Here is a 21,679-nt window from a genome sequence, read left to right as displayed (position 1 = left end):
AAGCTTTGATTATAAAACATCTAAACCACTTCTTTCATCAACACACAAAATTAGCAACTTTGATTTCTATTATTTTTATTACAGTCATTTTCAAATTCATTACAAGCTGTGATTACAATTACCTTACCAAAGCAGGTTGACTTGTTGTACAATATATACAGATGATTATTCGAGTATTGTATAGTTACTGTAGCATGTAATAACTAATATACTTTATAATAAATATTTGAGCACAATTTACCCCATTGTCATGACAGGCAAAGTAATTACAGCATTCAGTGCACAGAACAGGGAGCCACATAGAACATTGCATTAGTATTATACATTAAATAGATTACACAGGACATGACAGCTCTTATCATAAGCATGCATGTTCATATCCGCTTTCTCTTATAGGAAAACAACTCATTAAAAGCTCAAAAAACACTATTGGTTTTAAAGTACATATGACAGGTTATGCAACAGTTTTCATTAAAATGTTAACACAATCATATATAAATATTTTACAAGTATAGTTTTCCCTGTTTCCATATTTTTGGCCAAGTGTTGTCTAAGTTTACTTACTGGTAAGAGATGGGCAGAAGATGTGACAGTTGTAGCCTAGCAACCAAACTGTAAACAAAGGTCACAATACTAATCTAATTTACACAATATAATAATATAATTAATTAAAATACAGGTGTATGTTGCTGTTTTGTTAAATAGATGTTTAAATTGCCATTGATCAAGGCCACATATAGAAATAGATTTGTAACAGCCGCAGACCAATACAGCAGGTCTTTCATATGTTATATTATAAGAGTCACAGTACCCACAAAAACACTCAGGACACTAATTTATTAGATATTATTGCAAATATATTTCATTATAGGGATCTAAAAATAACCAAAATATCATGCTATTGTATCATCAAAAGTCTCTCAATAATATCATGGACCATCACGATATATTGAATTAAAGTCTCCTTGCTTAAATTCATAGTTATGGTGCAGCAAAGGGAACTACATAGACCATAATTCTTTGCTCTATTTCTCTCCAGTTTACAGGATGAAATAACTTATTAATCACTTTTAAATCTTAACTCTGTAGTTTATGACAGAACCAAAGTCTTGTTAAGGTATTTTTCAAGGGAAAAGCAGCAGCATATTCTCAATTTTGTTAGCCTCTATAACAGTGGTGTCAAACTCAAATTCACAGAGGGCCAAAATTTAAAACTGAGACCAAGTCGTGGGCCAAGATAAATATTGAAAAATTTCAACAACAGCTGCATGTTTTATCTTCTTTCGAGATATGTAATGTTAATGTTAATGTGTTCTTATTAAAATAAATGTTTAATAATAGTTTTGCTTAAACATTGAATCCTGAACAAACATAATATAAAAAAAAATAATAACAATAATTTTAAATAAATAATGTAAACAATTTTAAATAAATAATGTCTCTATAGCTATCTCTAGCCAACATATTTTAATACATATTTAATGATGATGATCTCACAGGCCAAATATAATTATACTGCGGGCCAAATTTGAGTTTGACATGTCTGCTCTAGAAAATATCCCAATAAATATCGTACAGTGAAATGCATATCGCGAAAATATCATACAGAGAAATTTGGGTATCGTTACACCCCTAGTTAATTATAATGTTTTTTATTAAATAGTCATTGGATTTATACAGCGCCTTTCTAGACACCCAAAGCGCTGTACAATGCATTATTCATTCACTCCACACTTGGTAATGGTAAGCCACTATTGTAGCCACAGCTGCCCTGGGACAAATTGACAGACATGAGCCTGCTAATCTGCGCCATCTGCCCCTCCAACACTCATGCACACACCACATTCACACCATATTTAGAACTAGTTGTAGAAATAAAATTGCAGCAGAAAGTACTGATCATTTGGAGCAGGAGGCTTAAGGGTTATCAGAAATAGTTTGGACACCCGTGACATAAACAGAAGGATTTCTATTTCGAACTCAGCTCTACTTCTTGTATTTTTCAACTACTGTTCTTAAACTTCACAAACTGCCACTTGACTGGAGTAAAACTATTAAAAAATACATATTTACCACAAGTACTATCCCACCAAACAAAGTAATAACTAGATAAACATGAAAACCTGTCATATGCACTTTAAATATTCCATTGGCTCTACGGGCGTCGTGCTGAGTTGGATTGTACTTCTGGTTATATAAGACAAACAATACAACAAAAAATACATGAGCAAAGTACAATTTAGATTAAGATGGGAAAAAGTGGTTTTGCATTGCAGAGAGCTGGTTCAATTTCAAGTCTATGGACAGGCAGGGTGCACAGAATAATTTCCTTATTAGCGGTGGGAGGAGGAGCGCTTCAGAGAGATGGTGCTAGGGGGCGCTGTGGTATCCAGGTGTTGTAAGTGTGAGGGCAGATTGGGGGCGCTGGCATCTCTTTGTTGGTGAAAGTGCAGGCAGAAGAAGAAGGATACGAGGAGATCAGTTGTTGTTGTTGTTGTTGGACATGATCCACCAGGAAGCTGCAAAAATAACCACAGTCAGTCAATCTACAGGAACTCTTATATTTTTCTGTCAGACAGGTGATCAGCGTCCAGAAAAGTGACGTCCTGTTCTACTTCAACAACTCCTCCATCCCCAAAGATCTCTGTTTCCTTATTCAGACTCTCATCATGTTGGCCAAGAATCATATATGTACACAAAACAAAATGGACCCAAAACATACCAAATGGTCTTCATTATAATAACGAAATACAGCAATACTTCAGATCCAACAGTCCAAAACAAAAAAGCTATTAAAACATATAATATCTATAGGAAATATTTATAACAATATCACTCTCCTACATTTTGCTAGGTGGTGGATACCTCTGCCACCACTCCATAATGTCAGTATTATTTAATTTAATTTCATTTAAATTGCGATAATTGCATTACACACTTTAATTCCTTTATTTAGACTTATATTCTAATTTGAGTGCACACATTTTAGTTAATATAAGTCTGATTTACTTACACTTGTTCTTTTTGTTTTTTTGAGCACCAGACGGAGGACCCTCGGGAGAGACCATCATGACTCAACAAGGGGGGAGGAAGCACTATTTAGTTTGTTTAGTTTGTGTTAAGGTCACTTTATTATCAGTTATTATTTTCTGTATTATAATGATTTGCCTTCTTGTTACTTTGATTAAGTGAGTAGTTTAGTTAATTATTTAGTGTAATTCCTCCCTCTGGTGTTCAGCTTTAGCAGCTTTAATTTTTAAATTTTTTTTTTTAAACAGATGTATTCATGGGGGCGATTTTGGCTCCATCGACTCTGGCTCCAATTGACTTTACATTGCGAGCCTCATCATTTTGGTCTTAAAATGTTCGCATTAACCTGCTCTACATGAACCTGGTGTTTTTATTTTACACGTAAATAAACTCCTGTTTCTAATATGGCCGAGGCTCCAATTTGCTCCTGTAACCGTTAGCCTCAGTGAGCTTCATTTGACTGGAGTTGAACGCTATGGGTGACGTCACACTCAGTCCACTTCTTTAAACAGTTTATGATATGTATAGACCATTTAAAATACCACAACTCACCCTTATGTAACAGATAATACTCCCTACAACTGTACAACTCACCCTGATGTAACAGATAACCCTATGTCCCTTCAATCATCATATCATTCTTGCACTGTCTTCCTCTTGTATAAAGCTGTGATTTTATATTTTATTACTTATCTTTCTTTTTTTTTTGACTTGTACATTTACATTTATATAAATATGTCTTATTTGAAACCTGTCTCTTGCTATCTTTTTTGCTACTTATTTAGAATTTATTATTACCATTTATATGTTTGCTCTTTGTTATTATATTATATTGTGATGTGTGAGCTACTCCAAATAATTTCCCTTGTGGATCAATAAAGTTTCTCTATAAGTCTAAGTTTATTCTTTAATTTTATTTGACCTTTATTTAATCAGGAGGTATCACTGAGATTCAGAATCAATTTTTCAAGAGAGCTGGCCAAGGGAGAAGCCAACCTAATCAATACATGTAAATACAGTAGAGGAAAATCACAAAATATCACATTATAAAAACATTTGCATCTCTCAAGAAAAGCACACGCATCTCAAATCTTTTACATTTTTTTTTTAAGCTTATCAAGTGACATCATGGAAAACAATTTAAGATTTGTTGGTAAATGACTCCAAGACCATGGTGCTGTGTAGGAAAAGGCAGATTTTCCCAGCTCAGTGAGTTTCCCGAGTGTGGCTTTGTAAATAAATGTGAAAAAATGCTGTTTTGTGTGAATTGCCAGTGATGTCCAGCCAACTAAACCATAAAGACTGCAGTGATGAGACACACACACACACACACACACACACACTAACTATCACTGTCACTCTGATTCCATTGTCTGATGTACAGAAAAGAAAAAGCAGACTGTGCAAAAGCAGAGGATCTTTTCAGGATTGTACAGTTTTGGTTCACACTGGACCGAGTACATAAGCTCTATGATCATGATGAAGGCTTGAAGTTTTGCTAAAAAAAACAAACAAAAATCCCATTACAAAGCATGGAAAATAAACTATATTCTAGCCTCAACATTGTATATTCTGCAGATAAAATGAAAAACAATAGTGGGGTCAACATTTATGTGAGTATATGTCGAGTACATATAAGTAAACTTCATAAACCTAGTCTACTGTTGTGTGACCAGGGTAAAACACAAAAAATTCAACAGAGGAAGGGCCAGGTCTCCATAGAAACCAAGAGATTCAGGCGTAGACAATTACGCAAGAGGAAATGCTGCAGAGACCCTGCTCACACATAACTGTACAGATATTGTACAGTATAGTATAGTATAGTTGTAGCTCATTTCAAAGCTACTTTTTCATCAAGATTCTGTCATTTTTAGTTGTCAGTAATCAGCTTGGGACTTAAATCAAAATGAGATTGTTAAATGTCACTCAGTAATGTTTATGTTCAGAGAAGGTATATTGTAAGTCTTTTTTATTTGTTTTTACTGGGACAAAATAAAATCGAAATAAAATGGCAGAATGGTGGCTGGGTGGCTAGCACTCACGCTTCACAGCAAGAAGGTTCTGGATTAAATTCTTGGATCGACTGGGCTTTCTGTGTGGAGTTTGCATGTTCTCCCTGTGTCTGGGTGGGTTTTTTCTGGGCACTACAATTTACGCCATCAACCTAAAACATGCACCATCCCATTACCACACAGAGACAATAAAGGGTGTACCTTAACCTTAAAGGGACAGTCTGGAATTTTGGACATAGGACCTCATTTCCTAGTGAGCCAGAGTATTGGAGACGTGTGGAGACACTTTTTAAAATATTCCATCCAGTCCTTGTATTTGCACAGGTCGCTGGTGCTAGGCTAGTGCATGTCAATGGCCATAGTTAGCCTGCCACTAAAAACCTTACCCACCCTCTTACCCACAGCATAAAGCACCGAAGACAAAAAAATTATAATGCCAGACTGTCCATGTAAATGTCTGTGTTGATAGAATCATTTTAGAAGTAAAACCAACCTTGCATTTGAAGGATTTATGTCTGAGCAACAGCAGCAGTGAGTTGTACTTCCTGATAGAAAGCTCAGCAGCGGCGGACTGATATATGAGAAAATAGTCCCTCAACATGTGACAATTCATGCAATGCAAGGTTAGTATTCTATCAAAACATACATTCACACCGACAGTCTATCGTAATAACAGATTTGCTTCGGGTACACTGTGGAGTGGGTAAGACTGTTTTTAGTGGCAGGCTAACTATGGCCATTGACATGTACTAGCCTAGCACCAGCGACAGAAATGACGTCCTATGTCCATGATTCCAGACTGTCCCTTTAAAATTGTGATTGTATATATATATATATATATATATATAGAAAAAAAGCTCCCAGGCCTGGGAGCTTGAGAGTTCTGCGCAGTATCTTTGCTGTTCCAGTACTGCACTTTTCTGGACTGAGATGTCCATTGTTTTTCCCCAGTATCTGTTTAGCCACTCTTTCCAGTTTGGGGGTTACAGCCCCGAGTGCTCCGATCACCACAGGCACCACTGATGCCTTTACTTTCCAGGCTCTCTCCAGCTCTTCCTTGAGCCCCTGGTATTTCTCTAGCTTCTCGTGTTCCTTTTCCTGATATATCTATATATATATATATATATATATATATATATATATATATATATATAAACAAATCATACACATTTACCACACAATATTGCTTTCTCTACTAACTATTCGATTCCCTGCAGTAAACAAGAATTTCAGATGCTTGCAGGTGCAGCAATCTCGTCAACAGCCCTGTCCACTGCCAAGTGTGCCACCATGTTTCATTTATTTTGGTTTTATCGACTGAGCAGAGCCTGTCCTGCCCTGACACAGTGCTCCATCCATCCTCCTAATCAGAGCCTAGTGCCTGTATCGAATCTACAGCAGCTGACCTCATCTCCAGACCTCTTAATGATCCAATCTGAGGAGCGGCCGCAGGAGCAAAGGGACACCATCATAACTATGTCACTAACAGAGGCAGCACAAGTAAACACAAAGAAACTGTAATCACATCCCGGCAAGGCATCCATCTTTATGTGTAGAAAAAAAAAAAAAAAAAAAAATATTTCGAGCAAGAAAAAGTGCAATGCTGGTTCACTAAACAACATACACAATAAGACTGCAGAGTTAAGGGAAACAAATATTTATGATTGCAATTTTCTTGATTTTACATTTTTGTTAAAGGTACTCGTGTAACTGTGTTTAAGTTTATTTATATAGCACATTTAAAACAACTTCAGCTGACCAAAGTGCTTCACGTACAAATCAACAAAACAGAAGAAACAGTTACATATACAGATATACAGATAACATGTGAAAAAAACATTAAAAACACCAAGATAAACTAACTAGCTAGTACTAAAAGCCAGGGAGAAGAGCTGAGCTTTCAGTCTAGTCTTAAACTCTGTTACAGACTGAGAGGATCTGACAGGAAGAGGAAGGTTGTTCCACAGTCCGGGCGCTGCCTCAGAAAAGCCTCTGTCACCTCTTGTCTTGAGCCAAGTTTTGGGCACGACCAACAGGAGCTGGTCGGATGATCTCAGGGCTCTGCCCGGAGTACAGAGCTGCAGTAATTCCCTCAAATAGACTGGACCCATAGAGTGCAAACATTTGAAAACAATTAATGAGACAGGGAGCCAGTGCAGGTCACACAGCACAGGTGTGATCTGTTCATGAATTGCAATAGTCCAGGCGTGATGTTACAAAAGCATGGATAGCTCTTTCGAACTCCGCCTGTGGGAGCTAGGGCTTTACTTTAGTGAGGAGCCTCAACTGAAAGAAGCTGGACTTTATCACAGCGCTAATGTGCTTGTCCAGTTTAATCATGGAATCCACAGTCACCCCAAGGTTCCTCAATGCAGGGAGACAATAGGAGGACAGAGGACCAATCCCACTGTCCTGCCCAAGCAATGTGTTAGTTTGCCCAAACACCACCATCTCGTTTTTTTATGATTTAGGTTCAGGAAGTTTGTGCTCAACCAGGTCTGTACATCCCCGAGAGAGTCCTGCAGAGCTTTGATTGTGCTCTGGCTTTTAATTGCGGTCACTGGCAGATAAATTTGAATGTCATCTGCAAAAGAGTGAAAAGTGACATTGTGCTTTCTAAAAACATCACCCAGGGGAAGCACGTACAGAGCAAAGAGGGTCGGTGTTAATGTAGAACCCTGTCAAATCATTTCTCCATGGAGATATTTTTGCTTTGTTATAGCAAGAAACAGATCCAAGCATTTTTGAGCCATAAAACCACCTATAATTTAATCAATGTAAGGTAGAGCTAGTTAATGTCACATTGTGGAACATTCTAAGCAGAGCAATGACATATCCATAGAAGCAAGCAGATAGTGAACCCCTGACTAAAAAGTTACACAATGCACAACGTAATTTGCTATATCATGTAATAAAAATGGACCAAACTTACCTCTATATACATTTCTATACAGTGGAGCTATACATGCAAGAACCAGATGTGTAAGCAACCGGGGATGTACCGTAACCCGGCAACAGCACAGTCATACCACACAGTAACTGCACTATCTTTAACAAGCACATTCAAGGATCCTCATTACACTTGTACTACTTAGACAGTTGTAGTTAATTGCTTGTGAAAAGTGATATAAACTTGACGTAACAGGGGAGAGCGTCTTGGGTGTGATGGTGACAGCGGTGATTCAGAGTATAGATCCTGAGGAGGTGTCATTGACGTGCTGACAGCGAAATTTAATAAGTGCGTCAGAGGAGATAGAAACGTACTGAGAACTGGACTTATTTCAGGCTCACCTCTGTGCCCTGTGTGCTGGTCATGTTCCGTGTAATTCTCACATTGAATAGGTTCTGTGCTCTGTGTCGCTGGTGTTAAAACATAAATTACGTAATAGACAGCAAATTCATATGTAAAGTAAACACTACACTATCTAATTGTTTTTATATTTGCGCTGTTATTTGAATATTTTATGCCTTCACATTAGCATTATCAACATCTGTCTTTATCAACACACAAGTTTAGTTTCTATGGAAGTTTTCACCTCAAGTTTTTAACATGATTCTTCAAGGCACTAATAAAAGTAGTTATTAATTGTAGCGTAATTCAGGAAACACTGTGCAAACTCGGAGGATTAATAGTACAATTTGTATGTCCTGTATCATGATACAAGATGGTAGTTTTAGAAATACTAATATATTTATTCTAGGCTTTATGACAACATCTGTAGCTCCTCTTGAGTCAGTTGAGTGAGGTGATTAGAGTTGGGCAGATGTTCAGAGTACTGTTGTTTCAAATTATGCAGTATTTGAATAAAAGTACACAACCAGGCACACCATCTCATTCATCCCATCATCCCATTTTTACTACTTTCTACATTTTGTATATACAGATGACCAGTGTTGCCATAGTTACTTTCAAATAGTAATCTGACTACTGACTACTGATTACTTCTTTAAAAAGTAACTTAGTTAAATTACTGACTACTTGCTTTTAAAAGTAACTAATTTAGATTACAAGTTACTTTACTCGCTACTTTCAGCAGCGGCTGATCCCCCACCCCCTTCTTGAAGGCAGACAACACTTTGTCGCCAGCACAGAGTGTACAACAAACCTTTATGTTGCCATCCTTAGCTGAAAAAAATCAAAATAATGTTTGTATTTCCAGCTGTAAAAGGCATACCTCTCTCCCTCCATTGTTTAAACCTGACTCGAGGTGGAGCGGAGATGACGTAACATCATAGAAAACCTGTCACCAGAGACGATTTATACGATCTTTGGGGTTACATAACCCACGTCGCCAAACAATAAAAATAAATAAATAAATAACCCATGTTGCCCTGAAACGCAAAAATAGTAACGCACAGTAAGTAACTTATATCTGACTACTGGTTTGGAAATAGCACTGCGTTAGACTACTCATTACTGAAAAAACCAGTCGGACTACAGTAACGAGTTACTAAGTAGCACCTTAGTGGCATCACTGCAGACAACATCAAATATATAATATGTTGGATAATTCCATATGCTTTACTTCATATTTCTTTTTCTGTATGTATTCAAAATGTAGAAATGGTGCATCCAAACTTTTGACTGTGTACTAGTACATCTTTTATAATAAAGGCTTTAAAAATATAAAAGAACAAAAAAATCACTTACAAAAAAAGATAAGGTAATTTTCCTGCAGCTTACAGTCATTTCACATTTGTCTGATACCCGAAGCTCAAATTTCAGTAGGAGTGATATAACACTGTCTGAATATAATGATCAGAAATATACTGTGCTTTGTTAGCTGTGATGTCTGGTGCTGGTGAGTCCTGAGGTCGTACTATAGAACAGTGTCAGAATGATATTTTTGTCTAAGAAGTAAATAACCCAAAGTATCATTTACCTTTGTTAAAAGCCTGTCTGTCTGATGTATTATTATTATTATTATTTTTAAAAACATCTTTTGACATTTTTATTTTTATATTGCAGTCTGTTTTCTGTTGTTAACCATTAACATCCACTTTTACGTTTAGAGCTTTTATTTTGAAGGGTCTATTTCGGGTTAGTGTAAAAACATTTAATTACCTTAACATTGAAAACAGCAAAAGACGTTAAACGAAGCAAATGTATATATTTTCAGATACTTTCTATGCCTTTGTTTAGCTACCCCTGAAGGTATGTTGTTGATTTAAATATGTGTTTTGGATAAATTTGTGTCTCCAGCTGTTATCTTAGTTGATTTGTGTTGTCAAAGTGAATGTAAATGATAAGCTAAACTTAACCTTGAATTTTGTGTACTGTATGCGTATTTACACACTGTATTTTGTATTCTTTTTAGCTCTTACAATAGATTGGAGGATTTATTGCCATTATAATCTAAAAAACATCTTCATTCAGAGGGATATGCTACAAATTGTATTTAATATAATTATTCATAATGTAGTTTGTGGTTCTATAAAATGATGAATACATGAATAGGTACCAAAAAAGTAAAAAAAAAAAGTTTGCTATGTTTTCCTTAAGATCTGAAATTAATGCAGTATACCATTTGACAAAACTATGAGCATTCAGAAGAAACACAAAATGATCTATACTAAAATTATATTCATTTATGAGCGAGTAAAAGACACTAACCAGGGAGCAGCATAGTGGACACGACCTCAGCATCCTCCAGTATATCAATGACACAGCGCTGGAAGTCTTTACTGCTGTTGGACTGGAGGTAACTGCAAAACACAAAGAGACAAATGACACATTGAATTAGAAACATATACTCATACTGGATTGTAATCTTCAGTTTGGGTGTGAGAAAGATTCAATGTGAAGTATGGGAGAAAATATCAAAATATAATTAATAAATAAATCAATCAAGCTTTATTTCAGACTCCAGGGGATCCACAGAGAGCATTTAAAAAACACACAGAAGACAAACACGACAATAACAATATTCTCCAATAAAATAAGTAACACAATACACCTTTAACTCTGATTGTGCCTCAAATATAATGCACTCAGGGTTACCAAAACTCCAAATACATTTTCATGACTTTCCTAGCACATTTTAATTACAGTACATAATAAAGGTGTCTACAAATAGATTACCCTTTTTTCTTTTTACTAAATATGTAGTATAATTACACCCACAAGGTAAAAACACTAATCAAATGTATATCTGCATATTATATCCTGTTCACTTTGCATTGTGGTATACTGGTACTGAGGTATAAAAGTCAAATTAGATGGAGGACATGGAAGTATTTAGTACTGACATCACATTCTTCTCATACTTTACCCTCTTGCTTGAACTTACAGAGCTGAAAATTAGGAATGCCTGAGTAACAGCAAGACCCTAAACAATGTTATGGGGGTTTTGGAGGTCATCTCCCAAGAAATTTTTTAAGAAAGAGGTGTAATTTAGTTATCTAATATCTAATACAAATATTAACGAGGGAATATTTTACTTCTATGGGGTATTAATTGCTAACAGAACACATATTTAGATCCCCCATGTTACCTTTTATTGTTTTGAGGTGTTTGTTTTTGATGCTCTGAGTCTCCCCTCCCTTTACTCTCTGTGCTAAGTCACTCCCCCTGCATGTATCTCGGTAATCAAACTACTCCACATCACATTAGATTTGTCAAGGTGTTCTGTGCTGTTTTGTATCATGCTTTTTTTGTATATTTATGGAGATTTGTCGTGTGGGAGCATGGATGACGCAGGCTTGTGGGCTGAACATTGGACAAAATCTTACAGCTAACCGTAAGGAGAATTCCAACAGGGCCAGGGAGAGATCACTGAAATTACTGAAACATGCATGGATTACATCTAGTGACATCTTCAGGCATGTTTTTTGATGAGTGAACAAGGCTGTAACATGGTAAAGAGCTAAAAAAAAAAAAAAAGATTTTGCATAATACCCACTTGTAATCTTAATTCATACAGTTTTTATTAAAATTGTCGAAGCCAAATCAGTCCACAAAGAGAATTCATGAGCTTGTCATTTAGGGCCAATTTTCTGTGCGGGAAATCCACACGAGGCCTTCTTTCTAAATTAAATGATTATGTATTCCTTTCCTTTTGTTCAGAAATCACAGTGCTGATGTTATTGCTAGCCTGACATAATTATTTAATATTGCTGAGAGACTCATGGTAGAAACTAGGGCTGGGCCAATATGGATTTTTTTGAGCTGATACCGATATCTGATCTTTGACCTGCTGCTCTGAACACAGACTGTATAAAAAAGTGGACTAAGTAAGTTTGACTTCACCCATAGAGTTTGGCTCAAATGAAAGGAAAATAATTTTTTGACGGACAAAAGAGCGGAAAAAAACCCCCACCAGGATCATGTAGAGCGACTTAATACGAACATTTTAAGACCAAAATGACGATGGTCACAGCAGAGAGGGATGACAATATTCCAGTGTAAGCCAATGGGAGCCAGAGACAGAAGGAGCCGGAAGATCCACATGAGAACCTCCTATTTGGAAGCTAGCACGGTAGATATGTCCATTTAAATATACAACCTATGGCTGTGACTGATAAATATTTGCAAAATCCATAATGAGGCTCACAAATTTACATTTATTCACAAATTAACTTCTCACTTGTGTATACATAATAAAATGTATTTCACTGGGATATAAAATAATTTGTTACATGTTAATAATAATGCTAATCTCTTTCCATTTTGACTTATTAGTCTGTTCAAAAAGTGCAATCAGAGACTGGGGCAGTGGAAAAAATATTGGAATCCATATCGGCCAATACTGATACTTGAACTGATATTGCCCATCCCTAGTAGAACTGTTAGTAATTCGCAAATAATGCCCTGATGAAACCTTTATGCAATTCAAATTCACATTTTTAAAGCATCATAAGTGAAGATAACAGACAATGGTTCATTGTCATTGCTTTCATTTTTTTCAGTGTAACAAAGCAATGCATTTCGCACCTAGTTTACAATTATATAATGTATTGTAAAAATCAACATTAACTTTTCACATTACAATATCACATTATTGTTCCCATCAAACCTTCACCTGATGACCAGTCTAATTAAGATGTTACAGAAAATAATCTTTATAATTATCTTAAAGGAGTAATATGACATGGCAGATCTCCATCACCAATTTATCGCTCTAGTTTGGACCATCCTACACTTTGTCCCACATTTTGAATATGCCAGTTCCTAAATCTGTTTGTTTATTTCAATTAAGATTCAACTCAATTCAGGCAAAAAATATTGCCCGCTCTTGATTTTCAATTTTAATGTATATTTTTTTCTTTTCAAATACAAATGAACTACGGTAAGTATTGACTTCATGGACATAAACAATATAAACTAGTGTTGTCCCAATACTAAAATTTCAAACTTGATACTCAATACAAATTCCGATACCATGATGATAGACAATAGAATGTAATTTTCAACCTAAAATAGTACTTTCTTTTATGTGGTCTTACAGTAGTTCTGATACAGCTCAAAGTTATTCAGCAAAGGTTCATTTCTGTCCTATTTTCTAATCATGTTTATGCCAAAATCTCTAAGAAAACCTTCTTAAGAAATTTACAACACATTTACTTTACTTAACATATTATTTAATTTCACCTTCAATTTTACCTTCTTTTTGAATCTGAAATGATAAAGTATTCCCTGGTAACTTCTTGGGTCCCCATGCTGCAAAAAAGTTTGGTATTTCTTTCTTTTCTTTCTTTTTTTTCATCGCCCAGATTAGGTGGTGTCAGATAGCAGCAGACTGTTAGGCTCTGTGTCCTCTGTGATGAAAACGTTCCTCACCAGTGAAGACGAGCAGATGGCAACGTGCACATCACACTTTTACACACAAACACACACACACACACACAGGCATACACACTATACTGACCTCATCCAGGAGAGACGATCCTGCCAGAACTCATACATTATGTAACAGGACTTTCCAGGGAGCTTCTGAACGGACACGCTGATCGACAGGAGCAAAATAAAGAATAAAGAAAAAAATATATATATTAGCTATAGGAGAATCAAAGTTAATCGACTGCTGAGAGTAGAGAGGGGAATTAATATGTAGAACCATGTTTTAAGGACATCATGGAGGAATTTAAAGGTGCACTGTGTAACTTTTTGATTGGATATGCCACTGCTCTGCTAAGAATTCTCCACAGCTCTACCTTACATTTATTCTATTGCAGGTGGTTTTACTGCTCAAAAATACCTAGAAATACAGACATTCTGAGTAGGAGGGTGAGTGGGACTGCCTCTCAATGGATCTGACCTGTAACTTAAGTCTGGTTTGGTCTCCATGATGATAGAAAGTTTTAATGCTATACTGTGAAAAATTCCAGACAAAGCATTAACATCTCCATGGAGAAAAGCATCTGATGGACCCTACATCAGAAAAGTTACACAGTGAACCTTTAACTCTAACTATGTGCTGAAAATATCATGCGCTCAGGGTTCCCAAACTTCAAATCATTTTTCAGGACTTTTCCAGGTCATCGTCAATTTAATTATGTATCACTGCATTTACAAATACATTACCTTTTTTTTTTTTTTTTTTAAACTAAAGATGTAGTCCAATTACACTCAAAGGGCAAAAAAACACAAAAAAATTCCACTAATCAAATTAACGTATTTGCATATTATATACATGCTTAAACTTATAAAGCAGAAAATTAGGGATGCGTAGGAGTGACAGCAAGATCATGCTTACAGCGCATAATCCAAAAAGGTTAAGGGGTGTGGTGAGGTGTAATTTAATTTTTTTTGTATGTTTTGTTTTTGTATTTAAAGGTGCACTGTGTAAGGGGGCCCACTACAATTTTTCTCCATGGAACTTTTAATGCTTATAAACTGTCCACACTATGGCATTAAACTAATATGTCTAGCTTATGTTCAACTGCAAGTGTTATTGCTCTAAAGTATCGAAAAAAAACCCCAAAACAAACCAAAAAAAAAAACAAAACATCCATTCATACTGTGGGGCGAGGTCGTCTCTCCACAAATCATATTGTGGAGCATTCTGGGAATACATTTCCATGGAGACAAGCAGGTGACAGATCCTCCAACATACAAGTTACACAGTGCACCTTTAAAGCTTATTTTAGGCTCCATAATGAGATTGACAGTGATGGATAAAGAATTCAATTTTGTTACTTAAATAAAAGTAAAGATACAAAAAGGCAAAAAGTGACTCAAGTAAAAGTAAAAGTATCACATGAGAAAATCTACTCAAGAAAAAATATTAAAGTCACTGTTTGAAATGAGATTTGTAGAACAATTTAAGGATGAAATGTAGTGATTTTTATCTGTTTAATTTGGTTGATTTTAAGTGATTCAATTGATTTCTTATTTTTTTTAAGTCATTTTTGTGTATCTAGTTTGCTCAAAGTTGGGACGTTAACTGAAATTAAATGTGCTAAAAATAAGTCGTAGGCATTTCAACGGGTCTCACATGTAACAAAATGTACTTGTTACTTTTCTGTCCAGATCTGAAATGTAGTGGAGTAGAAAGTACAGATATATGCTCTCAAATGTAGTGGAGTAAAAGGAAAATATCCACTGTAAAATTTACTTAAATGAAGTACAGTACTTTGTTACCTTCTGCCGCTAGAGCCTTTTTCAGCAGTGAATTAGTCATATATTTACAGGAAACTGGATGCTCTGATCAGTAAATTATCAGCATTATAATTAGCTCTTATGGATGTTGAAGAAGTTGTTGAAACTTAAACAGATAGTTCAGACAGTTCAGCTCTGAATATTACGACTTGAGGCCATTAACTAATACATTGCTCACAGTTCACAGTTACATAAAGCTGCTAAGACATCACAGCGCTGACAAACTTGTGTTTTAAAGTCATTCTGAGTCATTCTCGCTGTGCACCAAAGGGGGCGTCACTTAATAATCACATCGCAGTTGCCACGGGAACTGATATTTGTGACGTCGTGTTTCCGTTACACAGGGCTAATGAGCAAGGCACACTCACTGCAGGTTGTCGGTCTGAGCGGCTGTGGCTCCGAGGTAGCTCTTCAAAACCATCTGAAATTTGTCCACATCGGCTTCAATTACGGACATCTGCCTCTGAACCAGCAGGATGTTCTGTGGGCAAGAGAAAGGCAATTTAGATCAAACCTGATTATTTTGGTGGAGAAGGGAGGGAGTGTAACTAGGTAGCTTGTTATATTTATAAATGAGCTGCAATTTCTTGTGTCTTTTTCTCATGTACTGTCAAAGAGTAATGAAAATGTACCCAAGTAAAGGTAGAAACGTGGCTCCAAAGGTACCAATTAAAAGCAGGTCAAGTACTTTACGGTGCACTATGTAACTTTTCTATCTATATCATAGCTTTACATTTATATTTATTACAGCTGTTTGAATTGCTTAAAAATATCTGCATGCAGTCTCGTCTCCACAGATCTGACTTGCAATTTGGCTTGCTTGTGATCCCTGCTTGTATACAAAGAGGTAGATAATGTCATACTGTGGGAATAAGGCAAGGCAAGGCAAGTTTATTTGTATAGCACAATTCGTACACAAAGTAATTCAAAGTGCTTTACAGAAATACATTAAAATCATAATAAAAACAAATCAAAACATAAATAATTATGAAGATTAAAATTAAAAAAGAGAGACATAAATTGGAGAGAAGAGTGCGGAATGAAAACCTTTCAGTTATATGCACAGTTAAACAGAAATGTTTTGAGCCTGGATTTAAACAGCGTCACAGAAGAGTCTGTCTCACATGTTCAGGAAGACTGTTCCAGGTTTTAGCTGCATGAACCTGAAACGCTGACTCCCCTTGTTTAGTTCTGACTCTGGGTACCAGCAGGAGGCCGGTCCCTGAGGTCCTCAGAGTGCGAGATGGTTCATATGACACTAACATGTCACAGATGTACTTTGGTGCTCGGCCATGGAGAGACTTGTACACAAGTAGAGCTGCTTTAAAGTCTATTCTCTGAGGCACAGGAAGCCAGTGCAGAGACCTGAGCACAGGACTTATGTGCTCGTACTTCCTAGTTCGAGTAAGGACCCGAGCTGCAGCGTTCTGGATGTTCTGCAGCTGTCTCACAGCTCGTTTGGAGAGACCAGTGAGCAGAACATTACAGTAGTCTAACCTACTGGAGACAAACGCATGGATAAGTTTCTCCAAGTCTGCTTTAGACAGTAAACCTTTGATTTTTGCTATGTTTTTTAGATGGTAAAAGGCTGCAGATGTTATTGATTTTATGTGACTGTTAAAGTTCAAGTCTGAGTCCATTATTACCCCTAGATTTCTTGCCTGATTTGAAGGTTTTAGAGAGAGAGACTCTAGGTGACTGCTGACACTGTCCCTTTGTTTCTGTGGACCAAACACTATGACTTCAGTCTTGTCAGAGTTTAGCTGGAGAAAGTTGTTTTGCATCCACACACTGATCTGTTGGATGCAGTGACCGAGTGAGTCCACTGTCCATAGTCTCCTGCTGCCAGAGAGACGTAGATCTGAGTGTCATCTGCATAATTGTGGTACGACACGTTATTGCTGCTTATTAACTGGCCTAATGGCAGCATGTAGAGATGAACAACAGGGGGCCCAGGATTGACCCCTGAGGCACCCCACAGGTCAGGGCCATGTCATCTGAGACACAGTTTCCAATTTCAACAAAATACTTCCTGTCTTCTAGATAGGACTTGAACCAGTTTAGTACAGTACCAGAGATGCCCACCCAGTCCTCTAGTCTCTGTAAGAGGATCCCATGATCGACAGTGTCAAAAGCAGCACTCAGATCTAACAGGATCAAGACTGAGACTTTGCCTGCATCAGTGTTCAGGCGGATGTCATTTGTCACCTTGATAAGAGCAGTCTCAGTGCTGTGGAGGCTCTAAAACCTGACTGGAAAACATCAAAGGAGTTGTTCATTTGGAGAAAGTTCGTAAGCTGTTGGTAAACAGCTTTTTCAAGGACTTTGCCAAAAAACGGCAGATTTGAGATGGGTCGGAAATTGTTCAGTACTGTGGCATCAAGACTGCTCTTCTTTAGGAGAGGCTTAATGACCGCAGTTTTCAATGCGTTTGGGAATGTTCCAGATTGAAGTGACATGTTAACTATGTGAATAACATAACATTTTCATCTAGAGAAAAGTTAAATAGTGCACTGTTAAGTATAATAATAAAGTAAACATGTAAAATACTAGTACCAGTTACTAGTTGCACAGTTTTGTAACATTTTAGATATATTCGAGATATCAGAAGCTTTAAGGCCATATAACTCCTTATAACTCCAATCCCTATACCGGTTACTTGCATTTCAGAATTGATTTTAAATTCTTGTATTGGTTTTTAAAAGTCTAGCTGGCTCCACAGTCGTCTCAGAAACTAAAAGAAATCCTTTTCTTTCAATGGCTGCTCCAAGACTCTGGAAATAGCTCCCACTGAACATCAGACAGTCTGACTCCCTTCCTGTTTTTAAATGTCTTCTTAAAACATATTTTCTTTCTTTGGCTTTTAACTCAGTTTGAAGTTTTTTTTTTTTTTTCATTACTGCTGTCTCGTCTAATGTTCTAAAATGCTCTGTAGCTCCATTGAATTTGTGTAAATTGGTCATCTGTGTTGTTTTATACAGTTTTTATTATGCTATGTTCTGATCTATATTATGTTATGTTGTTTTCTCATCAAAAACGGTTGTGTTTTGTTTAATTCACACATGTTTAACCTGCATATTTAGTTCTTCTCTCAAACAGAAAACGTACTATTCCACCTTCTGATGTCATGTGGTAATACAGAAAGTTCTCCCCTGAGCTTTTAAATGCCACACACTTTCACTAGAATCATCTGAATAATTTTAGCCCTGGGATCTCCAGTCTCTACTGAACTAAAGATTAAAGGTAGCTGTTAACTTGAAAACTACCACTTCATAACATCACAAATTGGAACAGAGCATTTTGATCTTTGGAGGAGTACACAGATCAGTAATAAAAAGGTTAATTAATAAAACAAAACACAACTCCAGGTATGTTTTTGATGAGGTTACAGCATTCTAATATGGCATAAAGCTCACAAGAGTCAATTTTGCGTAATATAGGACCTGTAAAGCGCTCTACAGATGAAGTTGGATTGGATCAGTTTATACAAAACAGTGTAAATATGATTTAAGTTGTTTTAAACCACAATCAGCACATTCTCTGAGCTTTAGCCAATCAGAGCAGGTGTTGAAGTGTTATGTGTGTTTGTGGGTATACAGGGAGCAGAGACAGCACTGAAACAGGTTGTGGTGGATTAGGACGACTGGGACCTGTACTGTTCTCACTCGATTTTAAATGAAGCTTATTACAATTACATAGCAGGAAATATAGTCAAGTAAAAGTACATGTTTAAAGGTGTATTGTGTAACTTTTCTGGTGGAGGGTCTATCAAATACTTTTCTTAATGGTGATGTTATTGCTTTATCTGGATTGTTTATGGCATTAAACCTTTCTATCTTTATTGAGACCAAACCAGACCATGTTACAGGTCAGATCTGTGGAAAGGCAAACCTGCTCACAATCAGAATGCCTGTCTTTCTATGTATTTTTGAGCGGTAAAACCACCTATAATTTTATAAATGTAAGATAGAACTGTTTAATGTCATATTGTGGAACATTCTAAGCAGAGCAACGATGTATCACAAGAAAGTAATGGACCCCCATGAAATGTTACACAGTGCATCTTTAAAAATATACTAAAAAAGTAGAAGAACTTCAAAAATGTACTCAGTTATAGTAAATTGAGGGATTGGAAACAGTTCCTTTCCACTTTTGTCTGTCAAAATGTTTCGTGTTTAGTTCTGAAGTGAACAGCTGCATGAGATAAGATTCAAATGAAATGGACCAACCACAGAGAAAATAACATGATGAAATGAAAAATCTGGGTTGCCATGATATTAATAATTAAGTTTGCTTTATTGGGCAAAACCAAATTAGAAATTAGAAATTAGAAAATGCTATTTTTTTATAGTGGAATTTCCACTTTTATCAAATGAGTAAAATACAAAAATGCAAATTAATGAATGAATGCATGAATACAAACACCAGTATCTCTACAGCTGTAACCATAAGTGTGAGTCTGTTGCATAATATAATTTTTTTCTGTTATGACTAAAATATTTACTTCTATTTTTACACATTTTATAAAATAATTAGTATTTGCACAATGCTAAAACTGGACAGTGTTCCTTTAAAATACGTAATTACTACTGAGATCGGAAAAATAGCCCTATTCTCAAACAATAAAAACATTATAATTGAGTTTTGACAGCATCAGTAATAAGGCCGAGCAGGTAGTTCAGCTCCACAACACACAGAGACTGTATTCTCTGGTCTGTGGCTCCACTTGAGGAGGGAGAGCAGTAAATTAGCTGTCTGCACATTCACAACATTCACACAAAGGTGGAGCGGGAGAAAAACAGCACCAGGAGAGCTCAACTGGACTCTACAATGGCTGTATGGATAATTAGGATAGATGGGCTTCTCCTAGTATTTCATTGGGAAAACAATAACGTCTGCTTATTTTAACGGATTTGGTTATTAACGCACAATGTAATGCTCTATTCTAACTTTAAAGAAAAATAAACAACAAGTAAGCAACTATAGACTGGAATTATAATGATTCAAGCTATTAAATAATGTGCAGTATAAGAAAAATCGTGTTTGCTTGTGCCTATGTGAAGAAGGAATTCCCAGTAGACATGTATCATTATATAAGCGCTACACTGTACACAACACTGTACACTACACTGTAAACTACACTGTACACTACACTGTAAACTACACTGTACACTACACTGTACACTACTCTGTACACCAGTGTTTCCCAAATGTTTTTTCTGGGGACCCATATTTTAAATGTCACAAACCATCGCGACCCAAGTCAATAGACATTATTCGTAAATCACAAAATAAAGGTGGATTTGAGCATTATTCAACATTAATGAGGATATTTTATTGTTGATCGTATCTCTCTGAACAATTAGTATTACTTAAGTTTTAAACAATGAAAAACTGTCATTGAACCAGCAATAAAAGGATCCATAAGTCGCCTATTTGGACATTAAATGTAGCCCGTTTCTTTTTCTCTTCAACATTCAAATTGAACCAGCAATACTGGAACAAAATAGTCAATAAAATAATAACAAAAAGATGAGAAATTATGCAAAACATGTCTTAACATTTCATAATGTCTAATGAGATAGGTGGGCCTGTCTGTGTTTTTGTAGCATGTTCTAGTCCAGGGTGCAGGAGGAGAGCGCAGCAGCAGATCAGGCGCAGCATTCAGTCTGTTTCTGTGCTTTGTCTTAATTTTGGTGAACACAGAAAATCCCAATTCACACATATATGTAGTAGTGTAAGGAATAAGCATAGAAATACTGGCACTACTGAGGACAGGATATTCTGACCATATGCTTATCCAGATTGACGAGAAGGTCACAGATCCATGTAGACAACTGTATATTGCAGACCTACACACAGATCATGACATGGCAACCCCAAAAAAATCTCTTGTGATCCACCTGAGGGTCCTGACCCAGTCTTTGGGAAACAATGCTGTACACAACACTGTCATACCCCTCTGACCACCCATCACTCATTCACACAGCACATTAATAAAAGGGCAAGGAGGATGTCTTAAGTTCAGACAAGCTTC

General features: G+C 36.4%; 1 protein-coding gene across 1 annotated transcript in view; it reads right to left on the bottom strand.

The window, feature by feature from the left end:
- Positions 1-1,986: 1,986 nt before the first annotated feature.
- The window catches only part of necab3 (N-terminal EF-hand calcium binding protein 3), an 84,460-nt gene continuing 64,767 nt past the window's right edge, over positions 1,987-21,679 (bottom strand). The window contains exons 10-13 of the mRNA XM_055160656.1: positions 16,011-16,123; positions 13,910-13,987; positions 10,657-10,748; positions 1,987-2,519 (exon numbers count right to left, since the gene is read on the bottom strand). Of these exons, the coding sequence (XP_055016631.1) occupies positions 2,479-2,519; positions 10,657-10,748; positions 13,910-13,987; positions 16,011-16,123 (324 nt within the window). The 3' untranslated portion in view covers positions 1,987-2,478. The remainder of the gene's footprint in view (positions 2,520-10,656; positions 10,749-13,909; positions 13,988-16,010; positions 16,124-21,679) is intronic.

The sequence above is a fragment of the Boleophthalmus pectinirostris genome, unplaced genomic scaffold (assembly GCF_026225935.1).
Source record: "Boleophthalmus pectinirostris isolate CB_2022bp ecotype Guang Dong unplaced genomic scaffold, ASM2622593v1 HiC_scaffold_3, whole genome shotgun sequence".
Classification (NCBI taxonomy): Eukaryota; Metazoa; Chordata; class Actinopteri; order Gobiiformes; family Gobiidae; genus Boleophthalmus; species Boleophthalmus pectinirostris.
The sequence above is the reverse complement of the archived record's forward strand: the minus strand, read 5'-3'. Positions and strand labels throughout refer to the sequence as shown.